The following is a 22,130-nucleotide window of genomic DNA, read 5'->3' as shown; positions in this document are numbered from 1 at the left end:
CACTGTCGATCAGAAATGGCAGCACTAAAGAGACACCGCTGGATACCAACTTGGCCCCCTACGTCCCCTTTAGTCATGCACCTTTTCCCCTGGAGACGGCTAATGTCTACCTTCAGTGCTGTGCAAAAGTTCTAGAGCTTTAAGCAGTGGCCCAGACATACAGGCAGAGTGATAGAGGGCTATCTTAAGTGATGAGAACAAGCAGTCTGATAACAGATGTGGGGAAACAACAGAAACAGGAGCTTAGAAGCTGCCTACCACTCTTTAGAAAGCCCTGTGAGACTGTAGCTACCATTTATGCACTCACAGTTGACATTTTACGTTTTACACAGCATATTTGCAACATTAGGAACAATACTTGGTTGAATTTCGCAGATACGTGAATAAAAGTGGTTTCTCACTTTAATCAGTGTCCCTAGAAGATTTTTTTTTTTATTCCAGCTCCTGGGATTTCTCTCCAGTAAGTTTGCAAGACATAGTTGAAAAGAATCCATTTTTACCTCAAACTGTCCTTCAGTGCAACCCCTCATTCATCCAGTCTCTAAGCTATTTTAGTTCCCTTCTCTTTAAGGTACCCCTTGCCTAAAACCCCACATCCTTGTAATTGGCTAAGTGCTAAATCACTGTCAGGTAGCTCCCAGTGCTGGTGGGTTATGCTTCTTGGGCGGGCTTTGCCTGTAGCAGACGCCCTCTTACAAGAAATCTGTGACAAGCTGACATCACCTCTGACTTAGCTTCTGTGAGGTTCTTTAGTTGGCTTTTAATGTTTTCACCTGATTTGTTGCAGGTAGTTTCAGTAGTTTTGGAACAGCCCTGATTTCAACATCAGGGAGGCAGTCGGCGATGAGACAGACAGATGTCGACAGCTTAAATCTACAAATTACCTGCCAAGTACCTTGAAAAAGCACACGAGTGTACCAGCTAGCATGCATGACGTAATTTGTTTTAGAAAGGCAAAAGTATTCGGGGCATTTATCTGTCCTGTTGTTGTTTAGTCAGATTCTTAGTTACATGCTGTTGCCAGTCTGTCTCCAGCAGCGTGGGTAATACAAAGCACTGTGTTTGTCCAATAAAAGTGACCTATGGGGTCAGGAGCGGCGCCTAATGATTTTCCTCTACCTGCCTGTGGTTTTAGAAGGCAAACCGCAGAGCTGTCGGCCGCTCCCACCTCTTGATTGCTCTGAGATTACTTTGCTCGCAGCACAGACAGGCAATCACTCCTCCTCCACCTCTCTGTCTCCCACTCTCTCCTTACTGTCTGTCGCTCAGTCTGTCTGCACGGCCCAAACATTTGAACGTGGATACCTGTCTCTTTTGGGTACTAGTTCAAACGTAGCGGCAGCAGCAGTGGCACCAAATGTCTTCATGCTTGAGAAGCACAGTTAGGATTTTAGGTTTTAGGGGTTTTTTTATATATAAATCTTTTGTTTCGATTCTGCAGAAGATAAGATGACTCAGTCCAATTAGGTGTCGTTTTCTTTCTCTCACAGTAAAATAACATAAATCCCTTGGGGTGTTTTGAAGGCACTGTTCATACTGTGTAAGTGACAGTCTAATAAGACGGCTTTGTAAGATGAATTGCCCCCATCGTATAAATGGCCCACTTAATGCAGCTGGCGCGTTCTACCACTGCAAACAGGGGAAGGGGGGAGAAAAAAAAAAAAAACTGCTTACAACAAATATAGGCTGCACACTGCAGAGCTGCAAGGTTTCATTACAGATGCAGAAGGACAGAAGGATGGATGGGATTTTACGAAAAGCTAGTGTCCTAAAAATGTTTTGGTTCCAGGTTTGTAGCTCTGCAAAATGCCTTCGTGTGGTTATCTCAGTATTTTCAGATACAAAGTGGCCCATTCCAGCTGAGGCTGGTTTGAGAGCAGAACGATCTGTGGCAGACCTGGGAAAATTGCACCTATGAGGATGGCAAACATAAAAATGAAAGATATGGGCTTTGTACAGGATAGGTCAAGGACAGAAGATGTCTTATTAGGATGATCTCACATTGATACAAAAGGATTTAGCATCAAATTACATCACTAATATTAGTCAAAGCAGTGATAGACTGTTAAAACCAGTAAAAGAAAAAAGGGGTCAATTAAAAAAGGATGTTAAAAGTAAGGTTTGTGACATGATTGAGGATATGCCGATAGAATTATTGCTTTAGAAATGTGCATTATGCTGAACTCATCAAGACAACAGATAAAATAGAAAATTAGACATCTGTCTAATATAAACCTAATTTTAATAATAGTCTGATTCACTCTACAACTGATTTACAGGTGAACATTTGGAGTGTACAGACCCACTGTTTTTCTTTCTAAGAGTTTCATTGATAGCATTCGCAGTTATTTCATTTTCTTTAACAAAAAGATCAATTTATGTCCATATTAACACTGACAGTTTGATATAGTTTGTTATTTTGTTTGTTGGAATTATTTTCCGTGTGGTTACTGCGTTGTGTTTGGCTTTTTGATGCACTTCAAATAATGTCAACTGAATTGAATAGACTGTATATAAAAGACGGATGGAGCTTACTGGTCGGAAAAGTGAAGCCAACGCAGAAATTTCTTAAACCTGCATCTTTTTCGGAGTCTATCAGGTGGAGACTCCTGTGGTTGCTAAACGATTTCCAGCAGTATAGAAGTCTAGGGGGAAATGTTAACTTTCCTGAAGATTTTATAGAGTCTGGAACTAAACTGTCAATCACGTGTCATTAGCCAATGAGCGTGAAAGTTTGAGATCCCCCGTCACATGCTGTTTCAGCTTGAGGCTTAATATATGTAATAGAACTCCATTAACCAGTGGGTGACATTACATTGGCTGGGTCCATATTTATATACACTCAGTGAGGCCACGCAATTTATCAGCGAGCTCTATTCACTGATGCTAGCTATCCACATCGGCTATATGACCCCTTCCTGTCCCAGCATGACTGCATGAATGAACTTGACTGGCCTGCACAGAGTCCTGACCTCAACCCGATAGAACACCTTTGGAATGAATCAGAGAGGAGACTGTGAGCCAGGCCTTCTCATCCAGTGTCAGTGTCTGACCTCATAAATGTGCTTCTGGAAGAATGGTTAGAAACTCCCACTAATGCTCTTAAACCTTGTGGAAAGCCTTCCCAGAAGAGTTGAAGCTGTTACAGCTGCAAAGGGTGGACCGACATCATATTAAACCCTATGGATTAAGAATGGATGTTACTCAAGTTCATATGTGTGTGAAGGCAGACAGGTGAATACATTTGGCAATATAGTGTATGTCAGATTTCTAATTCATTACAGTGAGGAATATGATATATTTTTTGAGCTCACAAGCTTAACACAGTCTGCGACCAGTAATAATACTGCCACAGAGTCACCTTTTTATGAGTGAGTTTGTATATTGTCCTCTTTGTGCTTTCAGCAGCAAAGTACACACTCACACTGATGATGTCATGGTTTTCCACTGATTAACAGCTGGTAGTGAAAATGTGCTAAGATGAGTAGGAGTTTGCCACCAAAGAAGAAAACAAGACAAGAAGAAACAAACAGGCCAGGAAATGGAGCCAAACACTGCTCCAAATCAAGACAATTTCTTAAATAAATATAATTCTCAAAAATGGTGATTGACGGTGGCCTGGCAACAGGAAGTGACCGCAGAGCAGTCTTCACACTTGGAGTTGTCTTTCGTTTGCCAACCAAAACACTGGAGAGATGTCTTTTTCCCATAACCACTAGAGATCCAGTGCAGGTGCAGGGCAGCACTTGTTCAATGGAAACTCTCTTGTCACAGACAGCCTGTGTCAGTATTTTCCCCCCATTAGCAAGCCAGATGGACACACACATATACATTCTCACTAACACACACACACCGACAAGGCAGACAACTGGCCACGCGAAGTGATTTAAGGCAAGTATTATCAGAGTGTTATAGGTCATTGTCTAAATGAAGCGTGGTCGAACAGTGGCGGTCTCATTTCCACCGCCTGACCTTTTCTCGCTAGATGCTGGCAGGATGAGCAAGCTACATAGCTGACATTAATGACCCGCTCCCTCTCTCTTCTTTCTCTGTTTCTCTCCTTCTGTAGCTATCATTTTATCACTCTTTTTTTTCCCCTCTCTAGCTGTGTTTCAATCCTGTTGTTCAGCAAATTCTAAAGTGAAGTTCTGAAAAATAAATTGGGCAGTTTCTGTCAAAGAAATGGCCTTTGTGTGTTGCTGAACAGCATTATACTGAAGGAATAGTTTTCTATAGTGACTCAAATTAGAGTTACAGATATCTAACTTGTGTCTATGTTGAGCTCTACTGAAGATGTGATTAGCCTTGCCCAGCATTAACCGTACACCTGGATGTAGCTTCTGGGTCGGAAAAATGAAGCCAGTGCTGAAGTGCCTTGAAGCTGCGTTATATCTGAAGGCCACCAGATGGCGATAGCTGTGGTTGCAAAGACTTCTGGTCGTATAGAAGTCTATGGGAAAATGGCTTTCTGAGAGCATTGGCTCATTGGCTAATGAGTTTTCGGTCAAAAGTCATTGGCCAATAAGCGTGTGGATTCAATTCAATTTTATTTATATAGCGCCAAATCACAACAAACAGTCGCCTCAAGGCGCTTTGTATTGTGGGTAAAGACCCTACAATAATACAGAGAAAACCCAACAGTCAAAACGACCCCCTATGAGCAGCACTTGGCGACAGTGGGAAGGAAAAACTCCCTTTTAACAGGAAGAAACCTCCAGCAGAACCAGGCTCAGGGAGGGGCAGTCATCTGCCGCGACCGGTTGGGCTGAGGGGAGAGAAAAGACATGCTGTGGAAGAGAGCCAGAGATTAATATCAATTAATGATTAAATGCAGAGTGGAGTATAAACAAAGTAAATAAGGTGAACCCCCCCAGCAGACTAGGCCTATAGCAGCATAACTAAGGGATGGTTCAGGGTCACCTGATCCAGCCCTAACTATAGGCTTGATCAAAAAGGAAAGTTTTATTTAAGCCTAATCTTAAAAATAGAGAGGGTGTCTGTCTCCCGAATCCAAGCTGGGAGCTGGTTCCACAGAAGAGGCGCCTGAAAGCTGAAGGCTCTGCCTCCCATTCTACTCTTAAGTATCCGAGGAACCACAAGTAAGCCAGCAGTGTGAGAGCAAAGTGCTCTGTTAGGGTGATATGGTACTATGAGGTCTTTGAGATAAGATGGGGCCTGATTATTCAAGACCTTGTATGTGAGGAGAAGGATTTTAAATTCTATTCTAGATTTAACAGGGAGCCAATGAAGAGGAGCCAATATGGGAGAAATCTGCTCTCTCTTTCTAGTCCCTGTCAGTACTCTAGCTGCAGCATTTTGGATCAGCTGAAGGCTTTTCAGGGAGTTTTTAGGACAGCCTGACAATAATGAATTACAATAGTCCATCCTAGAAGTAATAAATGCATGAATTAGCTTTTCAGCATCACTCTGAGAAAGGATGTTTCTAATTTTAGAAATGTTGCGCAAATGCAAAAAAGATAAGACAAGATTAAACTTTAATGATCCCACGACAGGGAAATTTGACCATTACAGCAGCTCAGTACAGAGAAAAAATGAAAAGGATGAGTAAGAACAAATAACTAAACTAAAACTAAAATGGAATAGAATAAAATAAAATAAAATAGCAAAAAACTATACACATATACATAAGCACTATATACATCAAATATATATATCAATATCAATACACACATTTACATATACACACACATCAAAACACTATATACAGATATCAAAATATTAAATACATTTGTAGCCGGTAAGGTACATAGCATACACGGTATGCATTATATGGGTGAGTGTAATAACACGTAATAACAGTGTAATAAAGCGGTCATACATATTTGTTTAATATGTGCATTGAAGGACATATCCTGGTCAAAAATGACTCCAAGGTTTCTCACAGTGTTACTGGAGGCCAAAGTAATGCCATCCAGGGTAAGTATCTGGTTAGACACCATGTTTCTAAGATTTGTGGGGCCGAGTACAAGAATTTCAGTTTTATCTGAATTTAGAAGCAGGAAATTAGAGGTCATCCAGGCCTTTATGTCTTTAAGACATTCCTGCGGTTTAATTAATTGATGTGTGTCATCTGGCTTCATTGACCGGTAAAGCTGAGTATCCTCTGTATAACAATGAAAATTGATGCAATGCTTTCTAATAATACTGGCTAATTCACAGTCAAATCCACCCACTTCTCATCAAATCCATTAATGGCGATGACAGAAATGCTCATCTTGAGGCTTCAAAACATTTAGAAACAATGGGTAACGTCACATTAGCTACATCTATGTCATCTACTGTCTATGGTATTAACACTGCTTCATGTCTGAGTTGCCATATATATATATATATATATATATATATATATATATATATATATATTACAGTTATATATATATTACAGTTATATATATATTACAGTTATATATATATTACAGTTATGTTTAAATATTTTTTTTAATAATTTTTAACTTTAATTTAAAAACACATTTTTGCTATAATTTCAGTTAATAACTACATTTGGTAGATTTTAATTTGGCTCCCAAATATTCATCTTTCTCCAGTCGCAAAACTTGTATTTTTAATATGTAATATGAGTCAGTGGTAGAAAAACATGTATTAAATAAACTGTTTTATGAACTTTGTATTACCAGCTGAGCTAGCTAGATTTACATGTAGCATTGTTGTGATGGTAATAGACTTGGCTCATTTACTTTTCTATTTTCCCTTTTAATATAAAAATATATAAAGTTATTATGAGTTACATATAATTGACATAGCATGCAAAAGCCAGGCTAAAATACTTTGGTTTTTTATATTTCAAAACTTCTGTCATATTAAACAAAACAATTTTATTTATCTTTTATCTATAAATCTTTAAATGTGTCCATTCTTTGAATGGTTGTGATTTAGTAATAATGCAAAAAGATAGTCACTTGTAGCACTTTAATAAACAATTAATCTTCTGATTTTTAAAAACTCCACTGGGTTTATAAGAAACCGTCGATCAATCAGAGCAGCACTATCCCTACAGCCTAAAGATGGAATGATACCTGCAGCGGTAGGGACAAATTTCACTGGTTGATTGGCGGGATCATACCGCTAGGCCAGAGCCCTTGAATGGTAATAGTCACGTCATCTACACTTACTCCAGGGGGCCATTTTATTTTATTATTTACAGCAATGGCGGATCATGGAGCTTCGCGATAGTTCCCAGAAGTTAGCAACATACGCTACCTGCGCCATAGAAATGTAGCAGCATTTTTTTTAAAGGTAAGATGTTTAAAAAAAGACTATATCATCAGCATACATAAACATATTGGTGGATTATCCACCAATGAATGTGTAGATGTTAGTTGATGCCAGATTACGCTAGCAAAAACATAATAATTACTAGGAACCACTACTTAATTGTAAATTATTTTCTCTTAATGTTATTTCCTCCAACATTATGAAATCAGAAAATGAAAAGCTTCAAAACATGACTGTTTGCTGGGTTGACGAAATGAAATTTGGCCTAAATATCACTTTACTGCCTGTAGTTGTCTGGTCTGTATAAACAAATGTATCCACTGTGAGTGTGATCTAGTATGATAAAATAACTGCACAACCAACAGCTGTTTTTGTGATATATGGGTATAAATAGAGAGCATATTTGAGAAGTCTTGTACTGTAAATAGTGTTTTTAGGCTTGTTGACTGTGTTATATTACGGCTCCACTCATTGCAGAAGCAGAGGGAAGGTCGAGGACTCAAAGAGGCTGAAAACACCGGGTAAGTTTAAAATATGACACCAGCAGGCTAAATGGGGAATTATACTAAATACTTAAAAGTTTTATTCAAAATATATGTATGCTATCACACAAACGTTGTATTACAGGGTAGAAACATGCCTCCTAATGCATTTACCCGTCCAAGCCTACGCAGGCGAGTCTAACATTTTCTGTCTCTTTTTCTTAAAACCTCAGGAACCTCAGGAGGATTCAGCCTGAAGACTCTGCAGTGAGACAGCACCCTGACCCTGAGACTGTGCTTTTCAAGCATTACCTGCTTCTTATTTTTAATAAGCCAAATATTATGCTTCCCAGTGGTCTGGTCTTTGTAATAAAAAAAAAAAAAGTTTAGATGCAGTGCTTGTATATAATTCATTTACACATTTGTTGTTTTCTTAATCCATAGCTAAGATTGTTCCTTTTAAATTAAGCCAACCATTTTTCTGCTCACAGTATCAGTGGGATAGCTGTGCATGCAAACTCTTATCTCTGAGTGAGTGGAGCATCCCCATGCAGCACAGCCCACAGCAGACCGTATACAAAGGATAACAGTGGGGAAAGACACACAAACACTGTGACATGCTATTCATTTTTGCCTAGTTTATTAGAGATTTACATAATGAATTCATTGTGATAACTGATTGCAAAGTAAAAGACAAAACATACATAAATCAAATGTGTTTATGAAAATGTAGACATGAGCGGCAGGCAGGATTTAACAAAAACCAAGCTGTTTATTAGGCTGTTAGGAAGTCCAAAAGGTAAAACAGGAGGAAAAAATTGTAAACTACTGAACATGGAACAAATAAACACGAGACATGCTCTAAGCAAAGACTAAGGAGGAAACACCCTTACTGTATATACACACAGAAAGGCAACCGGGGGTAGAGGACACAGTCAAAATGAATCAGAAGACGAGACAAAGAGGGAAGTAAAACTAAAAACAAGGCAGAAGGGACAAATACAGATGATAAGATTATTACCCCCACCCCCATTAAATTTAAAGTTTTAGTCCTAATTTTCCTAAGTGTATTTTTAAGAGAGCAAGAAATTTTTACCATAGCATTTCTAAACATACTATTTTTTTTTTTTAGAAAGCATTAATTATTTCTGTTTGCACACAATAACAGAATAAAAATGACCAGGGTCAGAATTATTACCCTCATAAAGAAAAACTGAAATTTTTATTGAGCCATAGCACAAACAACTGCTGTGCAATGATGTGGTTTAACTTTGTAATGCTCAAAGCTTGTAAAATAAAGTTAAAACTGAGAGTTATCTTCCAAGTTACCATCCATCCATCCATGGATTTGAACTTTCACTTAAAGTATTGTGCCAAAAACAAAAGATATCAGTTTAAAGTTCAAATCGGGCCTTAATTAGAATTAAGGATGGAAATGGAACAAAAAAACTTAAATGGACACATAGTCCTAAAAAAAAAAAATTAAGGACTAAGAAAACACAGACCATGACAAATATGTGTTTTAATCCAGCCTGAAATGTGTTAGTTTCCACATGCAGGACATCCTATCATTTTTTCCTGCGATATTCTCTACTTTTAACTTCTACCACCACCTCTTTTATTAAAAAAATGTGGCTTATTATTTTACTAAGCTAGTCTAGCCCAGTGGTTCTCAAACGTTTTCTTTTTCCAGTCTCACTGTACTTCCTGTATGATGACAAAAAAGGCATTCTATTCTATCCTAGCTAGTCGCTAAGCTAATGTACCTGCTAACGTGTGCTTGTTTCCTTGTTCTGCCATTAGAAATAATCTGATGTTCAACATTTGTTCCGCATCACTTTTCTACCCGGCCGTTTGCGCCCCACCTGTCATGACACCTGCATCCCAGCAGTGGGGTACACCCCACAGTTTAAGAAATACTGGTCTAGCCTCACCCTGTGATGCTAGTTCTGTACATATGACCATGTGACTGATGTCAATCTTATCTTATTTCCCAAAATATTTAACTTTATGTTAATTTGTTTGATTGCTTCAGTCAGTTTTTTTTTAAAAAGACTATCAGAATCAGATATTAGACAGAGACATGACTTTAAGGCAGTGGCGGCGCCAGGGGGGGCGCTAGGGGGTGCTATAGCTCACTCTGGACAAGTCATAGCACCCCCAAGAAAATAACTTGTGTCTGTGTGTGTTGAGAACTGAAAGAAAAAAATGATCTTTCATAGCACCCTCTGTAAAATGCTTAGCCCCCCCTTAGCACCTGCAGAAAAATATTTCTGGAGCCGCCACTGCTTTAAGGGCAAGATTCTGCCCAGGCTTGTTTCATTGTTTTACCTAAATTAAAATGTATTCATGCATCAGAGATTACCTGTTGATAATGTTGGACAAAAGACGTTGCTAATTTCATGCATTTTATTTTAATATTTTGGTCCTAGGCAGTCATATTTTGTAGTGATGGAGAATTCCTCTATTGCTTCAATAATCTGTTGCTTTTGCTTTTAGGGTGAAGCAGAGTTTAAACCTCCACGTTTGTTTGCAGTAATGTCAACTGCTGATAGCGAGAATGTTGACTTTGATTCCCATTTATATGAAAATGTCATAGATAATTGCTTCAACATTTTCATTTCAGATTCTTAATCAAGTGTTTGAAAGCAATAAGCATTAATATATGGTTGTTTTTCCATGCATCTAGTATATACGCGTACATATTTGAATGATCTGCTACAAATGCTGTATCTTCTCAATATTGTGCTCAGTATAATAAATCTTAGAAGCTGCTGGAGTTTAATGTCTCTTCTACTCATTGCATCACCAGAGGAGCAAACAGAGTACCAATAAAGAAGTGAAAACCAATAATGAGCCAATAATATATGCTCAGTGAGATATTAGTCAGCCTATTCCTCTCTCCCTGCAGACTGCGGAGCTGTGCCGTGTTTGTCTTCTGCTGCTGATGCTAATGATGATGATGAGGGCAATGGTGGCGAAGACGCCAACAACGCCCATCCCTTCTACCCAGGCCTGCAGTTCTGCGCCAGCCAGTACACAGACCGAATATATCTTTACTCCAAGGTACTGCTGCCTGTCTGAGTGTTTGATTTGTGCATATTTGATCATAGTCTTAGCTCATAAGGGGGCCAGAGATGTTTTGCTAACGTTTTTCTGTAATAATTTGTTTTTCTCAAAGTTGTGCAATTACAGGAAATGTTGCATCTGCCTATATTGTCCATCTGTGCCAAAGAATTACCCTGATCTAAAATGCAAGTCATTGTTTAAGTCGTAACTAGATTTTTGCTTTCTGATCTTTTCTGAGGGAACATTTTCTGCCACTCTGTACTGCACATCATGTCTTTTATTTCGGGTTCTCTAAGAGTGAGCTTTACTGAGAGAAACAAATTAGTGTGTTGCCACAATTGTCAAAAAAAATCATAACAGAAGTGGAAAGTTTATGAACCAATGATGGCAAATAGAATCTACCAAGAGGAGCGCCAATAAGGGGTCAAAAACCTGATGATGGAGCACATAATCTACTAAAAATAATACAGTTCTCCAGAAACAGGATGGGAATTCAGATCCATGGGAGGCAGCTGAAGGAGAATTGACATGTTCTGATATGAGGGTGAAATCTTCTGTTAGAAACTGATGGGGACTGCGTGGGGTCTTGGAGGTTGGGGCAGCAGTTATCTGGATATTTCTCAAAGCTCAGGTGGAGCTCAACTGACCTATAGGATATGATTGTAAGCAGGTTAAACTCAGCTAGGAGAACACAAACCAATATACTCCTAGTACCAGTTAAAAGCCCTGATAAATGGGGGAGGAAGCGTCTAGAAGGATATGTGGCATAAAATCTTAGCGGAGTCAAACATTAGGATCATTAAGATGATTTACATATCGGATCAGTCAAGGCCCAGGTTAACAACAATTTCCTCATGTGCTGTTGGCCAGCATGGAGCCAATGGAAACTGCTCCTGTTGGCTAAAGACAGAGGAAGACGAGCGGAGAGGAGGAAGGTATGTTCAGAGGCAGCAAGAGAAAAGGAAAGGAATGAATGTGGAATTGAGAGTTGGGACTTTAAGTATAGTTACTATAACTGGTAAATGGAGAGAGCTGACTGATATGCAGTGGAGGCCATACAGAAGGGGGTGTGAGGGATAGGGAAAGATGGAGGCAAATGATCCGCTGTGGCGATCCCAAAACAGATCAGCAGAGAAAAGCTGAAGAAGAAGAATAGAGAGTTACTGTGCCATGTGAGTCAAATCTCATTTTTGTCTGCCTGCCACGTGAAGTTGCAGGTATTTATTAAGGTCCGAGAAGGGAATCTGACCCACAGCCACCTGTGTGCAAGAAAAGACCAGTTTATTACATTCAGTGATACCTGAACATTATACAATTCGGACATTAATCTAACATGCTTGAACCTTTCTGACCTACAGCTATTAATGTAGGTCAGTAAGGTAGCTGTATAGTGACAGACATTTCTTTAAGTTATGCAAAAAGAATCCAATACAAGACAAAAGTATTAAAAAAGTAACTTACTTTAAAGTTGACTTGTGATGTTGCAGATCTCTGTGGAAGAGTTAGAGCTAAAGGTTTAATTATAATATTCTTTTGTTTTTGACTTGTGACGCCTGTTTGTCTGTCATGGCCCAACTCCTGAGAACATTTTTCTGCCGGCTTCTATCATTTCATTTCCTTTTGATGTAGTTGCTGAGAGAGGATTTTTCCTAGGCTTGCATCTGTTGTGCATAACTGAATTGAACTCGAATTTTCAAAAACAACATGGTGTCTTGCTGTGACGGTGACGGGCTGTGGCTGGCTAACTGCAGAAAAAAAATTATAGCTCCAAGCTGCAAAAAAAAAGTACAAGTAAAAGTATCTGATATATGCAAGGCAGAGCACTGCATTAGTTATTTGGCTCGTTAGTCATTTATCTTAATTTTCTATAAATAACTCAAATCAGCATTATTTCAGGAGCTCTTTTTAAAGTCAGACGTGTGGCGCAGTACTTTCTATTTCCGTTCTCAAGGCAACAAAAATAGCTAAAAGGCCAAAAGTACATATAAAGGTGTGATGCCCACTCAGTGTTTTATTTTATACCATCATGCTCTAGTCAGATTTAACCGAGGGCTGAATAAAACACAATTTCATTTTCAAGATCTGTTCAAGTTTGAGCCGCAAATAATACAGTTACAAAAAGAGATGTGCTTTTCTTTCAGACATTGCCAGTTAGCAACAGATGTAACAAAACTGTTCCAGGCGACATTTAGGAAGTCAAAGTTTAGGAAGAAAAAAACTGAAGTAACAGTGATTAAAACGACTGCATTTAATTAATGTAGAAATGGCATGAAAGCCGGCTTTAATGAGCTTAGACAGGAAAAACATGGTATAATGTGTCATATCCAATTTAGCACAGGGTGAAGACAACTACATGCTTATTAATAATCAATAATTATTAATATTAACCTTGATTGACCTCTTCCGTTCTTTTCTTAGTGTAACAATCCTGTAATTCAGGGCTGCTTTAACTCTGTTCAAAAGGCCTAAACAAAATTATTGGTGCATTTATAAGTACAGTAGATCCAACATGTTTATATTTTTTCTTATATGTTACTCTGACTTTACTGTCAGTTCAGTGCAATAACTGAAGCCAAGAGGTTCACGTAAGAATTCAAATGTCCCGGGCAGCAGGCCCACATCGTAGTAAAAGGTGCAGCAATTTTAAATTTTTTCTTTTTTTTTTTTTTAGTGTCTTCAACACTGATTTTGCGTCCTGTATCCTGCCTCTTGCATGTGCTACCCAGACAGCGCCCAACCTAAACCACATGCAGTATTTCCAGTAGTGCAAACATATGTAAAGTGGACTATTTTTCTGCTGTGTGCAGCATGCGAGAAAGGAATACTGTGCAAACAATCCCAACATGATTCTCCCAAAATTGTGAATGTGCAACAATCAGTAACGGAGGCTGTCTTCCTTTCTCAATACAAACTGCATATTGCCCTTTCCCCTCTTGCATGTTGTGCAGGCATTACTGCTGAAGCATTCGAATCTATTTCAGTAATGGATTTTTTCCAAAGACATAAGAAAAAATATTTTATTAATGATACTGAGATTTGGTAATGGTTTATTTTAACCAATTACTCTTTTATTGATCTTCTTTGTGCCTCTCAAAAATAGCAAAGCAGCAACCTTCCCTCCCTCTATGGACCAGCCTTCTTTGCTGTGGAGTAAAAGGTGAAAGAAAAGCTTTTTAAATCCATTCATATCCTTCCGTTCAATACAAATTAAAGGTTTAGGATTTACCAGAGGATTGCCAAAATGATTTAATAAAGTGCCACCCATCTCCAAGCCTTCTAACATTTCCTCTTTCATCTACAGTTCTCCTGTATTTGTCAGCACCCAGTAAAGCTGTCTTCTAAGCATTTTATTTAATATGTTTGGTGCACAAATATCTGTTCTGGAAGTAATCTAAACTGAAAGAGGCAGCCCGACAATTTTAAATATTGAACTCAGTTTACTTGACATAACAGAATAACAGAATTATTTAGTACTTAAAGCTCAGTCATGCAGGTCTAGAGACCGCTCAGTGACACACACACACACACACACACACACACACACACACACACCCCCGGCAACCACTGGTAACTAGGGAAAAATGTATATTCCCCAGCTGGTTGGTGAGTGGTTGCTGGAGGTTGCTGGCTGTCTCTGGTAAAGTCTATCACAAAGGAGAGTGCTGCACCAGAAACCTCTTTAGGATAGCTTTAGTTGCTAGCAGATTGCTGTGGTTGCCCATAGTTTGTATGGAAGACACTTGCAAACTAGTGAAGCACTGACAAAGCACCGAGCGAGTAGTTGGCAACTGTTTGGAGACAAGTTAGTGTCTTCCATACAAACTACAGGCGGCCCTGGCAATATGCTAGCATCCGAAACATTCACAAGGAGGTTTTTGGTGTAGCACCCTCTTTCGGCAGTTTCACCTAGCAACAGCAAGTATCCTCTCCAACCAGTCAGGGAATACACATTTTTCCCTAGTGACCGGATGTTATCAGGGGGTCACTGACCAGTGTCTAGTTCTGTGTGACTATTGTATAACTGATAGTGTAGGCTTTAAATGTTACTATTATCACTGAGTCAGTTTGATGTCTTGATAGCGTCCATCTATCCAATTTCTGCCACTTATCTGGGTCACAGTAGTCCAATCAGAGATGCCCAGACCTCTTTGTACCCATCCACCTCCTCCAGTTTTTCTGTAGGACACTAAGGTATCACTAAGCCAGTCCAGAGACATCATCTTACTTCCGTGTCCTGGGTCTGTCTCGGGGCCTTCTCTCAGTTCAACATGCCTGATACACCTCACCAAAGAGTAAATGACAAATGGATTAGTTCTTATATAGTGCTTTTCTACTCTAATTGAGCACTTAAAGCGCTTACACAACATGCTTGCATTCACCCATTCACACCCATTTATACAAGCACTTCCATATGTAACTAAGCTAAGTGCTTTTATTATCTAACAGTCACACTTTCACACTCCAATGCTTGCGTTGGAGAGCAACTTGGGGTTCCGTATCTTGCCCGAGGATACTTTGGCATGCAGCCCGGAGCAGCCACCAACCTTCCGATTAGTAGGTGCTCTACCAACCGAGCCACAGCCACCCCAGGTGTCCAGGAAAAGCTGCAGGTCACTCCAAAGGTTTTGGCTCTGCACTCACAGCTTTGATCCATGGCAACTGCACATTCTTCCTGATAAAATCTCCACTTGCTGCCACAGGAGGCACAACCAGTTAGTAGGTTTAGGGGGCAATTAGTTTTTCACATAGAGCCAGGTAGGTTTGGATATTTTTTCCCCTTAATATATGAAATCAACATTTCATTTATTAAGGATGCTGTGTTTTGTATTTACTCAGGTTATTTTTAGCCAATATTAAAATTTATATTATGATCTAAAATCAGGAACGGGGCAAATACTTTTTCACGGCACCGTAATCACATTTTTCCAGAACCTGCTGGAAATCTGAGTAAACCCTGTTTTTTAATGATTCACAAAGGAAAACTACTACAAATACAAATATTTCTGCAACTGCAGAAATAACAGTAACCTTTTAGCACCAAAAGAAGATTTTGAGCTAGCGCAGTCTTAGACAATCTGGCCCCAAGACTCGACTTCTGCTGATACACGTTTGTCATTGCCACAGAAATGGGATGAACAGAGCAGTAGGCTTTGTTCTTTCACTTGTCTACCATCTTTATAAAATCACTGGAGCACCTGGTTTATAATACTCTCCTGTTTTATTGACTGACAGGACTAATATATGGTGGCCACAGCTGCTGAAATATAGCGACCATCGTGCTGCTCTGTTTAAATAATGATTAACTACAACAACAACGCAATAACAACACGGCCGATGCCCCAAGTATAATGGGTCCATTAGTCACCCATGAGGCGCTTTTGTGTGAAGACTTCAGGTATTTCATTCGGTAATCAAGCAAAATTTTCTTTTAGCACCTTTCACCATTGAAGCTTCCTGCCCCCCCCACCCACCAAGCAGACTAATACGAGCTTCAGTTTAACAGCAGTGTGACTCTGAATACACTCCTGTGTATTCTTGACACTCCTCAGTTTGCCTATTTGCCAACAGACTTTCGCATTGATCGCATTGTGATGCTTAACGCCCTTTTGCTTCATTCATGAGGGATCAAATTCCTTCCCCACTAACTCAGATAAGAGACAAGAGGGTTTTACATAGAGGAGACCAAGACGCTGAATTGAATCACCAATGGGATCTTACCCTGACAGCAATAGACAAGTGTCATGTACGCGTGGCTGAGACGATAAGCTGAGGAGATAAATGTCTCCCGCTGTCGTTTAAATGATAAAGTGGAGGAATTCTGGCTGGAAAGCTGTCACATTGGGATAATCCTGGACCAGGCAAAGTATTCACATGGGGGGCTGCTCAAAGCACAATGAGAGGAAGATTTGTCACTGGGGCTTGAATGAGAAATATTGAGAGTATTAGCAATTTTATGTCCATTTTCTATACACCAAACTGTTGTTTTATTCAAGGGTTCGCTGTCCCTGCTCCTTGGCGGTGGGTGCTGGGTGGGAGAAGCAGATGAGTGTGGTGAAGAACATCAGAATAATTCAGAAATACAATATGTTGGACTACAATTAGTTTCATATGACTTATCTTGTGCTGTTTGTCAGGTCCTGCACACATTAATGACTGTTTCATTCCAAAACTGTCTGAAAGACTTCAATAGAGTATCTATCAAGGTAAACATTGGTTGTTTACTGCCTCACACGACACAAAAATGCTAAAGTAATGGCAAATCCTCTGAAACTGGTAGGGAAAGTCAGTTTTCAGGTGAGATGGCTGACAGTGTTGCTGTGTGTTTATAGCTGTCTGATGAACGTTTGTCGGGCTCTGTGATCCGTGCTTTGTGACATGCATTTGGAGTTTCAGTCCAGGATTTGTGACAGCAGAGAAGTGCAGACTGAAGGATTTGCAGAGAAACATAATTCACAGTTATCCATAGGCTGTGTATGAAAGATAGACCCTTGATTTCTGGACCACCACATTGAAGCCTCAAGTTTGGCATTTTGGTCATCATCATTGTTTTTTATTGAAACTTGAGTGAGAGCCAGATCAGGGAGACTGTACTCCTGCTGTAGCAGCTTGTCATGAACCATAAACTGCTTTATCGTCGTTCTGGATGCTAAAGAGGACCTTTATTTTACAAAATAGGCACGTTTTACTCACTTTACTCAGGGCATGGATCAAGGGAGCTTTTTGGAGCCAAATTTACCCACAGACTTACTTAGCAAACAGAGCAGAAACTGAACCACTGACTCAGAATCGCCACACCTTCGATTCCACTTTGTAGGTTCTTTTTGTCACACGATAGTTCAAACACTTAGAGGTGGGTATTCGTGGTCACACTTCATGCTTCTGAAATTATTTGTAATTTATTTTTTCTAAGTGGTCTTGATCAGTAATTCTCCAGCTTTCTGAAGGTCTTTCATAGTTTTTCTTTGGCTGCTTTTTCACTCATTTTCAGACCAGTCCTCGAAAATTTTGTTTATTTGTTAAGCCACTTAACACTGACCTATGAATCATTCTAGCATAAAACGACACCTAACTCAAGGGATGAACCAGTGTTGCATCTACACATAACAGACAACTTGGTAAAGAACAAATTTTAAATTGTATCTTGAGGCATTTCGTTACTTGTGACCTGCTGACAGGTATAAAATAGAATTTTTGAACCCACAAGGTGATTCCCAAAGAGCTATTAGCCAAAAACTTGCCATATCACAGCATGGTGTAGAGTGTGTCCTCAAAAGATTTGAGGAAACTTGACAGGGACAGGACAAAAGAAGAAGTGGCAGGCCTAAAAGAACTCTACAGCAGTTGAAGAGTATCTGAAAGTCAAGTCCTTAAGAAATAGGAAGAAATCCAGCAAAGAGCTGACACAGGACCTGAGAGATGTATCTGATCCTTCAGGTGCTGCATCTACTGTTTGCTGAGACCTCATAGGGAACGGTTTCATTGGAAGGGAAGCTGAGGTATGCCAAAATCTACAAGAACTGAATAAGAATATACATGAACTAGACTGAAAAATCAGTGCTTGGAGACATTTGTTGAGGTGTTTGAAAAGTTGCATTTAAAATTATCTTCCATTTAAAAAAAAATCTTACTCTGGAAACAAATAATAGTTCAAAGCTACTGAAGAGGAATAAGCATGAGCAGAGTGGAGGTTTGGTGTTAATGAAATTAACAACAGGTGCACTAGAGGGGCAGCGATGAGAAAACAGGAACGGTTTCACGGGTGGAGGCCACTCACATTTTCCCTCTTCATCTTTTCTGACTGTTTTTTCACTAGTTTTGCATTTGGCTAGGGTCAGTGTCAGTGCTGGTAGCATGAGGTGATACCTGGACCCAACAGAGGTTGCACAGGTAGTCCAACTCCTCCAATGGCACATCAATATGTGCCATTGCCAGAAGCTTTGCTGTGTTTCCCAGCACAGTCTCAAGAGCATGGAGGAGATTCCAGGAGACAGGCAGCTACTCTCTGAGAGCTGGACAGGGCCGTAGAAGGTCCTTAACCCTTCAGCAGGACCGGTATCTGCTCCTTTGTGCAAGGAGGAACAGGATGAGCAGTCCCAGAGCTACAAAATGACCTCCAGCACTGTGGAGCCCGACTGGCATTTGCCATAGAATACCAGAATTGCAGGTCCACCACTGGCACCCTGTGCTTTCCACAGATGAGAGCAGATTCATCCTGAGGACGTAACAGACATGAAATGGTCTGAAGAGGCCATGGAGAACATTATGCTGCCTGTAACATTGTTCAGCATGACCGGTTTGGTGGTGAGTCAGTGATGCTCCGGGGAGACATATCCATGGAGGGACACACAGACCTCTACAGGCTAGGCAACGGCACCCTGACTGCATTTAGGTATTAGGATGAAGTCCTTGGACTCACTGTTTGTGTGTGTGTGTGTGTGTGTGTGTGTGTGTGTGTGTGTGTGTGTGTGTGTGTGTGTGTGTGTGTGTGTGTGTGTGTGTGTGTGTGTGTGTGTGTGTGTGTGTGTGGTTGGGTGCTGTGGATTGTCTTTGTTTGAGCACATCACATGGAATTTCGATCTGTGGAGTTTAGAGGCCGGATCAATACCTGAGGTGTTTCTCAGCCTTCTTTGCAGGGTGACGGGATGCATTACCATAGGGGTGTGTGTTTGCTCTGCAGCATTGTTTAAGTGGGTGGTATGTGTCAAAAGTAACATCCAAATGAATACCAGGACCAAAGTTTCCCAGCAGAACATTGCACTGTGAAGAGATGATCAATAATATTAATTTCACCTGTCAATAGTTTTATTGTTGTGGCTGATAGGATCATTTTTTTTTTCAACCTGAAAATAAATGCACCTGTTTTTTATTATTATTAATAATAATAATAATAATGATATCATATTTTGGAATGAAACCAATATTTTCCGTTTCTTTCCTCCTGAGCTTGTTAGTGGGAAGCATCGTGTGCCTCTTTTCAATCACATCTAGCAGGGCTCTAATCCTGCTTCATGCTGTTACAGCACAACCCGCTCCACCATTCCCCTGACTCTCCATGATATTTATTTTACCATAATCCAAATAAACACATGGGCCTCTTTGCACTGTGGGTACAGCACAGGGAAAAAAAAAACTTCCTAATGTTGATTTGTATCTCCAAATCCATGTGCCGGCTGCCAGCAGGTATTAACCTTTAGACTTTCTCCTTTCTCTTGCCTCCTGCCTGGCCTCTCTGACCACCATCTCCATCTCCATAATGTGGCTCTGACGGCTGAAACCAGATTGGTGCTTTTACCTGAATCTGCTGGTCAGCCTCTTTCTTTTTAGGCACAATTGATGTTTGATTGAAGTTAACTCTGAGGGTAAGTGGACTGTCAGTCTTCAAATTGGCAGTAGTTAGCGCTAATGAAGCAATAATAACCACGTAAATGTTCTTTATTGTGGTTATTTTTTACAGTGATTATGCAGATACTTCCAAGCCGCTGCGGTATGATTACCTATAATTACAGCGAGGTACATTCTTATGGCTTTATTCATGTTTTTTTTATCCTCTTCATAATGCTCATTATTTTTTGTTACTAATGCATGCATGCTGTCACTAGAGAAGCAGCCTCTTCAAACATATATTAGAATAAAGGTGGGGAAAACAAGCAGGATCACTAATGAGCTCCTTGGTTACCCGAGGAATTACCATGGCAACCAATAAAGAATAAAGTGTGGCCAGATTACAGAACTTGAATAAAACTAAATTCAAGTTCTCTAAGTTAGTAATTAAAAATCTGATTGCTGTGCAGGCAGTCCCTGAAGTTTTAGCACAGAATGAGCTACAATAAACAATGAAACTAATTGCATGTGAACGCTGCAAAACTGTATATTTAGTTTCTAATTACAGACGGTTTGGGTTCTGCAGTTACTTTTTACTTTCCACACAGGACTAAATAGTTGTCTGTGGTTCTGCGCATCTATGATGACTACAGATCATTTAATTCAAGAGTTTTACAGATGAGAGCAACACATCCGGGTACTTTGGCTTCTGAAATACGGCATGCCAGAAAAGTTTGAGGACCACTGCAGTACACAGGCTACATTGTTAACATTAATATGGGTAATAGGGGTCTAGCGAGCTAACTAGTACCCTGCAGCCCACTTGTTAATGACTCAGTGATACTCTGATTGTACTGTTTAAAGATCCAAGCCCCTGATGCGTTGCCTCTGGCTCTTGTCTCTTCAACAGGCTTCAGTACTCTGTCCCCTGGTATATAACAAGCACCTATAAGTCCTAAAGAACTACTCAGTTGTCGTTTGAACCCTGCAAAGCTTTTTATTGGCACTATTCACGGGTTGCAAACTTTTAAGCTAAGTTTAAAATGTCAGCATTAATTACAAGCTGGAGCTCTCTGCGTCCCGTGCTTCAAGAGTCTAATGCATCAGAAAAAATGAAGATGAATAAAAATGAAGATTTCAGTCTGGAGATTATTCTTAGAATGGCAAAAAAAATTCATAATTGCAATACAACAACGTATGAATTACCCCTTGTTGAGAATGGTGTAACACCTGGTGTCATTTTCCTGCGTGTGATGGCACCTGCTCACTCATTGACCCTTGGTGTGCACTTTCATTGGAAACATTTAACCTGCAACTTAAACCTTTTAAAAGAGGTCACCACTGTTTGCAGCAGCCTTATGACTGTAGCCACAGAGTGGCAGATCATTATATGTCCAGTAGCCTACTGTCCTGAACCCCTCAAGAACTCATCAGTGTCAGTTTGTCATCTTCCTTTCTGTCTAGAGTTATAGCAGGGTAAATATGTTGTAGAATTTTCCTTTAAAGGAATATTGCAATTAAAACATTTGCATATTCTCTTTAGATGAACAGACTGCGCATATAAGATGGACATGGCAGCAGTGAAATCCTGTTTACAGCTGTACCTGTTTACTGTGATGAGCAAGAGGCTCATTGGCTAATGATTTATGATTGACCCTGGTTCATCCACCTTTCTGACTTTATCATTAGCAGCACGAAATTCACGTGTAATTCAGCGCTACTTGAAACTAGCGATTGAACCCATAAACTTATGGGAGAGTCACAGAGCTCAGAGGGAGCTGGGGGCTGTTTTCCCACAGACGTCTGTAAAACACAGAAGCTGCCCTGAGCCGGCCGTTAAAGAGAGCGCAGGTTTAAGGTTCTTCAGCGCTGGCTTGACTTTCCAGACCCAGAAGGTGCATCTATCTTTTATATAAAGTCTGTGTTTGGACATCAGTAGCAGACTAGCTTCCTGCTAACTTCTAATTCTATTCAACTGTATCATCTTTTTTTTTTCTCCCTTCC

The 22,130-nt window shown here is 39.9% G+C and overlaps 1 protein-coding gene across 5 annotated transcripts in view; it reads left to right on the top strand.

Annotated features, from left to right (window-relative positions):
- Nucleotides 1–22,130, top strand: part of zranb3 (zinc finger, RAN-binding domain containing 3) — a 180,865-nt gene that overhangs the window by 122,145 nt on the left and 36,590 nt on the right. For all 5 annotated transcript variants that reach the window (XM_030746915.1, XM_030746910.1, XM_030746895.1 and 2 more), the window contains one exon: nucleotides 10,648–10,802. In XM_030746915.1, the coding sequence (XP_030602775.1) occupies nucleotides 10,648–10,802 (155 nt within the window). The remainder of the gene's footprint in view (nucleotides 1–10,647; nucleotides 10,803–22,130) is intronic.

The sequence above is a fragment of the Archocentrus centrarchus genome, chromosome 2 (genome assembly GCF_007364275.1).
Source record: "Archocentrus centrarchus isolate MPI-CPG fArcCen1 chromosome 2, fArcCen1, whole genome shotgun sequence".
Classification (NCBI taxonomy): domain Eukaryota; kingdom Metazoa; phylum Chordata; class Actinopteri; order Cichliformes; family Cichlidae; genus Archocentrus; species Archocentrus centrarchus.
The sequence above is the reverse complement of the archived record's forward strand: the minus strand, read 5'-3'. Positions and strand labels throughout refer to the sequence as shown.